The 12,385-nt window shown below is 44.9% G+C and overlaps 1 protein-coding gene across 13 annotated transcripts in view; it reads right to left on the bottom strand.

Annotated features, from left to right (window-relative positions):
* Positions 1–12,385, bottom strand: part of ZCWPW1 (zinc finger CW-type and PWWP domain containing 1) — a 1,771,049-nt gene that overhangs the window by 379,265 nt on the left and 1,379,399 nt on the right. For all 13 annotated transcript variants that reach the window (XM_078668572.1, XM_078668568.1, XM_078668570.1 and 10 more), the window contains one exon: positions 11,985–12,072. In XM_078668572.1, coding sequence (XP_078524698.1) covers positions 11,985–12,072 — 88 coding nt within the window. The remainder of the gene's footprint in view (positions 1–11,984; positions 12,073–12,385) is intronic.

Consider the following 12,385-nt stretch of genomic DNA (forward strand, 5'->3'; position numbering starts at 1 on the left):
ACATATCATAGAAAAGTGAGCTTCCCAAGTCTCTCTGGTTATATTACAGCTGATCGGTGTTAGTGTTCATCCCATTGCTCTCATATCTTTAACAGTGGCCCAAAAGATTTTTCCATTCTTTAAACTAGCAGCACTAGCAAGTGCATCCCATCATTCATTTACAAGTTCTTCCTTCCTCTGGGAGATAGCGAACGTATAAGTCTTTCTTAATGACTGAATTGAGAGGTGACACCTCGGTTTCGTGGATAGGGCCTTGCGTAACGGACTATTTATCGCTGAACCATCTAGGCCCATGAGGTGTGATGAGAGCGGGTTTCTATAATGCAGATCTTATGGCTTTACAAAGTTTAATGAATGCACTAATTACCTCGGGATTAGGTTCCTGCGCAATCGAAGAGTCTTCGATTTCCCCTAACCACCCAAAGGAACAAATCTGCGCTGTTAACCCCTCGCCAAACCAATCTTAGTTTGTCTGTTGAGGGTACCAAGTTCCTAGCACCACATTCTGTTTTATACGTGGGCCTGGGGGACAGTCTCAACACCACTTTGATCGGGTTATGATCACCGTGGTGTGTAGGAACAACCTCAGCGTTCAATAAAAAGTCCTCTAGACTGGTTGAGAAAAAATATAATCAATTGTAGTAGCACTGCCCTAGCCTCTGAATGTGTGTTCAGATAGATTATTATTATTAGTAAGAGCAGCAATGTCCATAACATTACTTAGATCGTGGGTTCGCAAATGCTCCATCCGCTCCACACCCCTGTGGCAAGTTTGACCTCTGCTGCTGGGCCTAGGGGCGGCAGTGCCTTCATGAGGCAGTTTAGCATGAAAATCACCACCCAGACAGATACCATCTGTTTTATCAAAACCATTTGAATACCTTGAGGTGGTAACAACGTAAAACAGGTTAATAACATTTGTGTTGGGGGAGCTATGAAAGTTAAACAAATACATAGATACCCACCTTTTGTATTGTAGAAATTGGTATTTGTCGGTATGGGTGTGTAAAACCTTAACAGTACCCCCTGCAGCAATGTTCACCCAAATTGAAAGACCACCAGACAGACGACTGGATTTGGGGGAAGGAGCAAGAAAGTTAAAACATTCGAACCCCTCAAGATATATGTATTTTGTGGCCCAGGTTTCTTGGAACATTAGGATATCCTGCTGCCTGACTAGTTCTAGCCAATCTACTAGATCTATTTTAGATTGCAGGCCAGCAACATTCCAACTAAGTATGTTCAAATCCTGGTTATCACTAGCCTTACGGTCTGTTATAGCAGCTTGGTCATGTATCTTGATTGTATGTAATGGGCATATAGGTGTATGGTCGATCGCACCGGTCTGAAGGGGGAGCGATAGTCAGTCCTGGGAATCTAAATCTGACAGTGTTTTAAAAGTATTCTGAACGGCTAGGAAGGCAGAGTCATTAGACAGACATCTGGGGGTTGGCTTGTAAAATTAGCCCATTGGTAGGAACCACATTTTAGATGGACTGGGGTGAGGGTCTCCTGTTTTCTCAAGAGTGTCCTTCCCATTGACGGTCTACGAAAATTAATGACAATACAATCCCCTTCTATGTTTTTAGGGGAGTCACCTACCCACCCGACCCTTTGTACCATGATTATCTCCTTCGCATTTAAAACGTTAAACTGTTTATTCTTAGACAACCATCCACACATTTGTTACGTAGTTGATCTCAGGTTTCCCTTTGCTCCTTTTTAAGGGTAGGTACCCCTGCCAACACCAAAACATAGGGGCAGGCTGCAGGTGGCAGTCCCAACACACCTGTATTTGGCCTGAGATGGATCCAACTCGATAGGTCAGGTGTAATGCTGCTAATGGACCCAAATTTGGTGGGACACCATTGGATCTAAGAATGGGTTTAAGTGTAAGAACAGGGGGAACAAGTAAATCAACCCCGGCCGAGGTTTGTGGACCGGTGTTAGGTAGAGAAGGCTTTGGCGCTGTATTGAAATTGGGAAGGAGACACTCCCTTAGTTGGATGCATGTTTTACAGGAAGATACAACTAAAGGGTCAACAGGTGGGCACCTGGCAGCATGGGATGAGCTATCTAAGAATAAAACATGAGATGAAGGATTATAGACCCCCACGAAGGTTTCAATGTTAGAATGGACAGTCTCTTCCTGATGGCTCAGTCTGTTCATTAGGGTGTCCATGTAATCCAAATGTTTCCATAAGGGTGTACGTTTTGTGTCTATCAGGTCACTTTTCCGAGAGCATACAGTGTTGATGAAGGCTTCTCCAAGATCTGGTGCGACTGGTTTGTCTTCCGTCTGGGTATAAGAAGAGTGACTAGCCATGCCACTGAAGGGTGGTACCGGGGGACTGGCTCTACTCAATGACTGCATCCAGGAGGATAGGCTACTGCGGGATGTGCTGGTGCGTGGAGGCTGTTTCCTTTTAGTACAAACAGACTTCACTGCCATCCTTTTGCATTTGGTGGCCAAGGCTGGTGCGGTTGTTGGGGCACCCATAATTGGCTGTGTCTCAGGCAGGTAATTCCCAGAAAGGATAAGTTACTTACCTGTAATCCTAGTCATCTTCCAGGGGTATCTTCATCATAGTCATAATCACTGAATATTCCCGCCTATGAGAGGGGACCCCAGAAAATATATAAAAAATTATATAAGAAAACATATTTATATAGCTCTATATATAGACATATAATAATTTTTCAACCAATCAACACAGCCTCCCAATCAATCAATCAATCAATCAATCAATGCATTTATATAGCGCGCTACTCACCCGGAGGGTCTCACGGCGCTGGGGGGGGTCCGCTACTGCTCGAACAGCCAGGTCTTGAGCTGCTTCCTGAAGGCGAGGTGGGCTTGGGTCAGGCGGAGGCGGGTCGGAAGGGAGTTCCAAGTCTTGGCGGCCAGGTAGGAAAAGGACCTTCCTCCTGTGGTGGCTCTTCGGATGCGGGGGACGGCGGCGAGGGCGTGGCTGGTCGATCGAAGCTGGCGTTTGGGAGCGTAGAAGTTGAGGCGGCTGTTGAGGTATCCTGGGCCTTGGTTGTGTAGGGCTTTGTGTGCGTGGGTGAGGAGCCGGAAGGTGATTCTCTTGTTGACCGGGAGCCAGTGCAGGTCTCTCAGGTGTCCGGAGATGTGGCTGCGGCGGGGGATGTCCAGGATGAGTCGTGCTGAGGTGTTCTGGATCCGCTGGAGTCTCTTCTGGAGTTTGGCGGTGGTTCCGGCGTAGAGGGAGTTGCCGTAGTCCAGACGGCTGGTGACGAGGGCCTGGGTGACCGTCTTCCTGGTCTCGGAGGGGATCCATCGGAAGATCTTGCGTAGCATGCGCAGGATGTTGAAGCACGACGAGGAGACGGCGTTGACTTGTCTGGTCATGGAGAGGGAGGAGTCCAGGATGAAGCCCAGGTTGCTTGCGTGGTCAGTTGGTTTGGGTGCGCTGCCCAGGGCGGGGGGCCACCAGGAGTCGTCCCAGGCGGAGGGTGAGGATCCTAGGATGAGGACTTCCTTCTTGTCTGAGTTCAGTTTCAGGCGGCTGTTCGTCATCCATTTGGCCACGTCTGTCATCCCTTCGTGCAGGTTGGCTCTGGCGGTGGTGGGGTCGTTGGTGAGGGAGAGGATCAGCTGGGTGTCGTCGGCGTAGGAGATGATGTTGAGGTTGTGCTGGCGTGCGATGGCTGCGAGGGGGCTCATGTAGACGTTGAAGAGTGTTGGGCTGAGCGAGGAGCCTTGAGGAACGCCGCAGATGACTTCGGTGGCCTCCGATCTGAACGGGGAGAGGCGGACTCTCTGTGTCCTTCCGGCGAGGGAAAAAAAACACACACAAAAAAGCTAAGCAATGCTATGAAACCTGTCTTTGCCACATGCATAAACAAAACAGGAGGCCAAGAGACACTTAAACTGCCTTTAATGAATAGCAGAAAAGTAGTCCTGCAAATAAAAGAAAAATAAACAGGCATTGTTAGACCATAGGCTGCATTGGAACTTTAACAGCATAGCAAATGAAAGCAAATGCAAAACATGGGCGGGAATACTCAGTGCTTATGACTATTGATGAGGATCCCCTGGAAGAGAACACCAAGGGTACTCCCACTAGGGATCGACTCATTGTTAGAGCCGACTGCCAGATACAAGAGGTCACGAGGTGCGGTGGTAGGGGCGGGATCGGTTGATACCCTTCCAGATGCAGAGCCAGTCTGTACTACCTCACTTCCCAGTGACAGGCTACGCTCTGTTAACTTGATCTCATTGGACAGAATCTTAACCACCCTCTCCAACATGCTGTCAAGAGTAACAGAGGGGTGCGCGTGGGGTGGGCCAGTACGTTTCCCCATGGCTGCTTACTTGGCCAGAATGTCACTTAACTAGTTCAGTTATTGCAGGCGAGCACTCACCTCGGACCTTTTGGCGGCCACTTAGAAGTGCCTAGTAAAGTGGTACACCATATACCCAGGAGGGTAAATTACAGGCTACTAGTGGGCCTGCAGCACTCATTGTGCCACCCAATCAAGCACCCCTGTTAAACCCATCTCAGGCCTGCTGTTGCAGCCTGTGGATAGTTCTAAACTGTCGTCCAGCGGTTTCCCTATGACAACGCCTCCTCTTCGGACACCGCCAGCTGCCTTACTCCGCTGAACTTTACCTTTGCAGAGATTTTTCTTCAAATTTTCTTCTAAGTTCGCAGGCAAGCCAAGATGGGCCCTAATCCACTCTGTTTATCCGAACCGCGCTCAATCAGCCTTAGTTTTTGATTTTGCCCCAGTCTTGTGCAACCAGATACCCATGGTAGGCGCTTTGTACTTTTTGGCACTATTTTCACTTTAAAAATTCATAATTACTGTTTTACTGATCAGATGTTTGTCATTTTGGTGTCAATTACATATCAAATTCCACTCTATTTTTCTAAGTTGTTGTGGGATTTTTCTTATGTTGTGTTTTCACTTTATTACTATTTGAGTGCTCCATTAAGGCTTTACACATTGCCTTTGAGTTAAACCTGACTGCTTTTGTGCCAAGCTGCCAGAGGGTTAGGCATAGGTTAAAGTAGTTACTTTGTGGTTTACCCTGACAAGGATTGTGGCTGTTGTCCGAAAATGCCTCACACCCCTCTCAACCAAAAACGTAATTTCTTACAGTAAGTGAATGGAAGATCTCACTTTTTTCAAATGTAAATCTTATTATTTTGATTTAGTATTCTGGGATCCCCATATGCAGGCTGGAATATTATACGTTCATTACGGATGTATGACGGTACAACGCGTTATTTTACAACGCGTACCGTTACAACGCAGGTTTGGGGCGCTGGATAGTGAATAGTTTAATTTACTATTCCAACTCCAGTCCCTGTGGATAGTAGGGAAGGAGTTGGATAGTAAATTAAACTATTCCCTATCCTACAGCACCCTCCAGCGCAAGTCGTTGTAACGACTTGCAATGTAAAACCTGCGTGGTAATGGTACCGCGTTGTAAACCTTTCGTGGTAAAGGATGTTTCCCGTTCATTACTAATAATGAAGATCCTGCAGAGTAGAACCTTTTTATTTTATCATTGCTTGGGCAGTGAGAAAACTAGGATAAGTAAAACAAATTTTGGCTCTGTTTGTTCCATGATATATTTGAACTAAAATGAAGCTGTAGCTCCAATTAATTCCCACTGTGTATAGATACAAGTTTGATCTTATTTTTCAGCAAGCCTGTTATACTTGCTCTGGTAACATTTCAGTGACTGGATGTTCCATTCCGGATACTAAAAGAAATGGGATACAAATGTAATAGATCTTCTTTGAAGACCCTAGGTTTTGAAGTGTTTTTCCTCCTATCAAGGTGTTAAGTAGAGGTGGGCAAGCCCTTGCAGGCTTGGGCCTGGCTCAAGCCAGATACCTGGCTCTGACTCAGCACAGTTCCGTCCCCTCCAACTTAGTAAGGAACTATGGCTGTGAAAATCAAGATTATAAAACACATGCACAGACACACGGTCTGTTGGCTTGCGTCTGTGCTGGTGTTTCTTAGGGTTTTAACACAATGTTGTTTTTTTAAATGCTGTGAAAACCAGCATTATGTTAAAACACCAACACAGAGGGTGAGGCAGAGGTGCTGAATTTGGATGTGAGGAATCAGGTTCAAGTGTCTGCATCGGCCCAACATCCTTTGATTCTGAGCAAATCACTTCATCTCCCTGTACCTAAAAGCAGAACGATCATGTTACAAATGAATGCAGACTTCATATGAAATTCTCTTTAAATATACCACTGGGCATTTGCATACTCTTAAAACGGTAAACAGTCAAAATATCGAGTCCAAAATATCGATTGGACATAATATCGAGTTTTAAATATAGATTGGACAAAATATCGAATGGACAGAATATAGACAGCAAAAATATCATTTTTAAGGTAAGTAATGTAATATCGAATGTTAAAAATATAGAAAGTTAAAATATCGAAGTATATAATATAGGTTATTAAAATTATCGAATTTTTAATAATATCGAATTTTTTATAGTGTTTTTTATGTTATTATATGTGTGAAAAGTGTGTATTTATGTTATAATTATTTTTAAAATAATGAATTTTGTGTTTTTTAATTTTTGCGTAATTTATTCTGTAGCGGGTTGTGGGTTTATAGGGGAATAGGGTGGGAAGTAATTTTTTTTTTTTGTAAAACCTTTATTCATATAAGCAGAGCAATACAAGCGCAGGCCTACAACCACAGGGGCCGGCCGCAAAATCAGGAGATCAGAAACAGAGCAGTTTAGACATGTACGATAAGAAGCAAGTACAGTATAGCCGCAAGATGTGGTCGTAACACAGGAAAGCGCTAGGATAAAAGCGGTTTCATTTTTATGATATTAAGAGGAGGCAGCGGCTATATCAACCAAGGCGTCATGCAACACAGTCAAAGAAAAGAAGACGGGAGGGGTATATCCCCCCATGCCATCAAAAGGCAGTAATAAGTAATGGGGCCAAATACACCCTACGCCCACCAAAGGTGGGTCAGAAGTAAAGGCCAAACCATAGCAAGCAATGTAGCAAGACGTCGTGTAGAAAGCCCACCCGCCCCAGACAATAAGAAAGGCAAGTGCAGACACTGGATAAAAGAAGGAAAGAAAAAAGAGACATAGCCAACCCCCTTGAAAGGGGAGAAAAAGGGACCATAGAACAAAACAAATTAAAATAACAAACCCCCCCCATCTCCCGCCACCCTACATCACCGTAATGGCTATGGCCTACCCCACTAACAGCGTGTCTGTCGCCCCAGAATCACCCTAAAGAAAGGAAATAAAAGACGAAAAAAGAAAAAGAACGAAAGGGAGAAAAAGAAAGAATGAGGAGAGGAGCCGGCGATGGAAACACTCGGTCCCCCCCATCCCCGCAACAGAAAGCTTACAGATCGAGGCCAGAAAGAATACAGAGAAAAGCCAACGCACAGGGTGCAATCAATAACAGTCCACAAGACTAGTCCCGGATACGCCATTAACTAAGAGACAGTCCCGCCAGGACCTAGGCAAGCTCACCCCTGGCCACTTCTGTGAATAGTAGAACTGCCAAACATCCGTGCAGTCAGGAGACAGTACGACACAAAAAGTCCATACCAGTCAGGTAAGGCAAGTGGCATCTTCACACAACACCGTCCCAGCCACCAAGACGTAGCCAGCGATACATGGCGGCAGCCAGAATGTAACAGTACGCCAATCACCAACGCGGCCAAGTCCAAAAGCAGGTCTGCCCAGCACGGAGTGGAGAACACAAGATGTGGGAAACATTGCAGCACCGGAGCCAGGTCCATTTGTTCCCTCAAAATCGTAGACTCATCCGGGGACCCCGGCTCAACAACCGGAGGAGAATCAACGGGACCAACTCGTGGAGAAGGCACGACGCCACAAAATGGCGGATCAACAATGGCAGCGATCCGTAACTCCAAGTCCCGGGACTTCCAGCGCAGATCGGTCTGCAGAGTAAGCAGCGCAAGCAGCACATGACTTCGTGTAAGCGCCGCCCCAAGTAACCGAGGTCTGGGGGTCTCAAATGCAACAGTTTCACCGTCTCCGGGAGGGATACACTCCAAGGGGTCATCCGCCATCTTGAGCACATCGTTCGCCGCCATTATCCCCTCCACCTCCAAGTCCATCATGACCGCCAGAGGCAACAGGACCCACAGCCGATCAGTGGCGGTCGGCGCACGGCGAAGAAAGGAGAGTCACCAGAAGGCCGGGTGTGCTCCCAGCAGCTCTCCGGGAGCCAGGCACCGGTTCCCGGACGGGATCATAAACAGGAGTGGGCGTCCCACCCGAGGGGAACCGGACAACACGGCCTCTCTCCGGCTCACCAACTGCTCGGGCATACGGGGCGACCCACTATTGGGGGTGGGTCCGCTCCATCTCTCCCGGCTCGCGGCTCTCAGGCTCCCACCAACAGGCTTCTCATCCGGACCAGGGCCACCAACACTCCGAACACCGCCGGGCAGGCGCTGCACTCGAGGCCCCGGCGTCAGGGCCGGGAAAGCCAGCAAGCAGACAAGGGCAGATCGCAGGAACCACTGCACGTTGGAGCCCCAAAATCAGACGGTAAGTGAGCAATTTTCTCTAGTAGTAGAAATCAGAAAGCCTCGAACAGGATTATTGACAGGATAGGTAAGCGGGGAGGAAGGGACCTCAGAGCGAAGCGTTCATGCGACCGTTCCGATCGCCATCTTGGCTCCTCCCGGTGGGAAGTAATTTAATTATAATTAATTAAATATGTAAATTTATTTATTGGCATTAATTATTATTATTATTATTTGTTATTTAATTTATATTTGGTAATTAATTAGATTTTAATTGCCAATTAATTTTAAGTAATTGATTAATTGCTAATTATGTTAATTTTAGTCATTTATTTTCTGTAGCGGGTTGTGGGTTTATAGGGGAATTGGGTGGGAAGTAATTTAATTATAAATAATTAAATAGGTAAAACTAATTATTGGTATTTAGTTAGAATTATTTGTTAATTAAGTTTTTATGTGTAATTAATAAAATTTTAATTGGCAATTATTTTAATTTAATTGAATAATTGCTAATTATGATAATTTTACTAATTTATTTTCTGTAGCGGGTTGTGGGTTTATAGGGGAATAGGGTGGGAAGTAATTTATTTATAATTAATAAAATAATTAAATTTATTTAATTGTGTTTAATTTGAATTAATTGTTAATTAATTTTTAATTGTTAAATAATTATTTGTTAATTAGTAATTAATTTGTATTAATAGGTAACTAATTGTCATAATTAATGTTAATTAGTAATTTTAATAGGTTAATTATTATATTATATTAAATTGGTAATAACTTTTAATTAATTTTTTATAGATATAAATTTATATTTTTTTACATAATATATGAAGTATTTACTTTCCCTACTGTTGCACTCTCGGGAGTGGGAATAGTAATTTTAACCCCTACGCTATCCAACGCTTTCCCTACTGTTGCACTATTTGGAGTGGGAATAGTAATTTTTACCCCTACGCTATCCAACGCTTTCCCTACTGTCGCACTCTTTGGAGTGGGAATAGTAATTTTTACCCCTACGCTATCCAACGCTTTCCCTACTGTCGCACTCTTTGGAGTGGGAATAGTAGTTTTTACCCCTACGCTATCCAACGCTTTCCCTACTGTTGCACTCACTGGAGTGGGAATAGTATTTTTTACCCCTACGCTATCCAACGCTTTCCCTACTGTTGCACCCACTGGAGTGGGAATAGTAATTTTAACCCCTACGCTATCCAACGCTTTCCCTACTGTTGTACTCTTTAGATTGGGAATAGCAATTTTTATCCCTACGCTATCCAACGCTTTCCCTACTGTTGCACTCACTGGAGTGGGAATAGTCATTTTTACCCCTATGCTATCCAACGCTTTCCCTACTGTTGCACCCACTGGAGTGGGAATAGTAATTTTAACCCCTACGCTATCCAACGCTTTCCCTACTGTTGTACTCTTTGGAGTGGGAATAGTAATTTTTATCCCTACGCTATCCAACGCTTTCCCTACTGTTGCACTCTCTGGAGTGGGAATAGTAATTTTTACCCCTACGCTATCCAACGCTTTCCCTACTGTTGCACTCTTTGGAGTGGGAATAGTAATTTTTACCCCTACGCTATCCAACGCTTTCCCTACTGTTGTACTCTTTGGAGTGGGAATAGTAATTTTTATCCCTACGCTATCCAACTCTTTCCCTACTGTTGTACTCTTTGGAGTGGGAATAGTAATTTTTATCCCTACGCTATCCAACGCTTTCCCTACTGTTGCACTCTCTGGAGTGGGAATAGTAATTTTTACACTTACGCTATTGTACGGTAATAATATTGGATTTTATTTAATTATATTATGTTACTATATATATATGTTTTAACAAATATGATGTAAAAGTTTGTTTTTATAACTTTCATTAAATATTTAATTAATATAAGTTAATTTAAGTATTTTTAAGTATATTTTAGTAATTAATTTTTAATATTAATTTAATTTAACATTGTTTATAATAAAGTCGATATTTTTATAAACTATATTTTAGTAAACGATATTTTTAACTCGATATTTTTGTACTTACCTGTTTGTAGATACAAACTCGATATTTTGTCTGTAGATATTTTGTCAACGATATTCTTGATAGTCGATATTATGTCCCTCGATATTATGTCAGTGATCCTCTTAATACATGAACAGATGGGCAGTATTCTATTGCAAAGGTGACAACCCGTGGAGGCCGGTGTCAATGTGGGGTGACTTTGGGGGCCATTAGGATGGCCGGCGGGCTTTGCCCGCCCGCCACCCTATCAGGAAACGGGACCGCCCGCCTCGAGGGCGGGGGTCCCGAAATGTGCATTAGGATGCGCCCGCCACACAGGCGGGCGCATCCTGTATTGTTGCCATTGCGGCGGGCGGAGCAGTAATCTCCGCCCGCCGCCTTGTTAAACGGGCACGTTGTGCATTTCAAAGTGCAACATGACAGGCACCACGCGGTGCCTGCCATGTTGCACTTTGAAATGCGGGGGGGTACCATAGGTACCCCCCATGTGCAACCCCCCAAGCCAGGGACTCCCAGGGGGCCCGCAACGGGCCCCCGCACGGAGTCTCCGCATGCCTTTCCGTGGCGGCATTGCCGCCACGGAAATGCATTGGTGTAAGCCCATTGTAATATGGCGGGCGGTGTCTAACAGACACCGCCACCATGTTACTCGTTTTCTGCCCCGGCCGCCAGGCGACCGGGGCGGTAAACATGCGGGCGGTGTTTCTCACCGCCGCGGTCCACCCCGCCATACTAACATGGCGGGGGGGATTTGGGCTGTGGATGTCGGGCGGATTTCCTCCGCCAGGCTGGCGGTAGCCACCGCCAGCCTGGCGGAGGAAATCCGCCCGACATCCTAATGGACCCCTAAGTATTTTCAAATACCCTCTTGAACCACACCCTCTTAGGTTTGTACAGTGTGAAAACTGTAAGTGATAAGCTCAACAGGACAATTAGATTTTCCTCAAATTAACTCGCAGATAAAAAAAATACTGGCTTTAACAGTGTATTTGTCTCAGCAGGAAACTTAAAGAGGGTGTAAAATGTCAGCCCCTCCCTTGGTTTTCCCACCATTTCTAGCATATTCACAGCTGCTGGAATTATGCATTTGACAACCTTCCCAATGGTGCACCTGAAATGAGAGGGAGGGGATAGAGGTTGGTGGCTGGCAGGGGGATTTGGGGTGGAGGGGCGATGACTGGGATAAAGGTGCACTAACTATTCATCCTCCGACTTTCTCCTAGTTGTGCTCCATTTTATGAATGATATGGCATTTGCTGGCTGTAGTTTTTGTTACCGGCAGGCTTGGCTTGTACTTGGGCTCTGAGAGCCAAGCCAGACCCCTGACTGAGCTATTCTCATGAAATTCTCGCTTGCTCAACTCTAAGATTAAGTAAGATATGAAACAAGAATATAGGGAAGCTACAATTGAAAAGACGGCATGCTGTACCATCAAAGTCTTCTTCCGTGAACCCGGGTTGCTGGGATTCGTCCTGGTGTCTGTAGCGACCTGAGAAACCAAACTTGGCGATTCTTTCCTGGAAAAACAACAACAATTATAGGAATTACTATCAACTTAACAAAGGCTAGAGAAAGGCAGTTACATACAGACCCCCCCTCAATGTACACTGCCTATATTTTCTTCACATACTCTAAATTATGATTCTTCCCAAAACATGTGCCTCAGAATTTGTAACTATATAAGGATCTGTTTCAGAAACCAAGCAAATTTTCTAATCTTCAAGCACCACTGCATGAAAATCAACAGAGCTGCTCTCTGCAAAGAGTACAACAATGTGGAAAGTAAAATGTACATACAGCAATGTCATAATGATGACACTGCTTTCGTAC

This window comes from Lissotriton helveticus, chromosome 12 (assembly GCF_964261635.1).
Source record: "Lissotriton helveticus chromosome 12, aLisHel1.1, whole genome shotgun sequence".
Classification (NCBI taxonomy): Eukaryota; Metazoa; Chordata; class Amphibia; order Caudata; family Salamandridae; genus Lissotriton; species Lissotriton helveticus.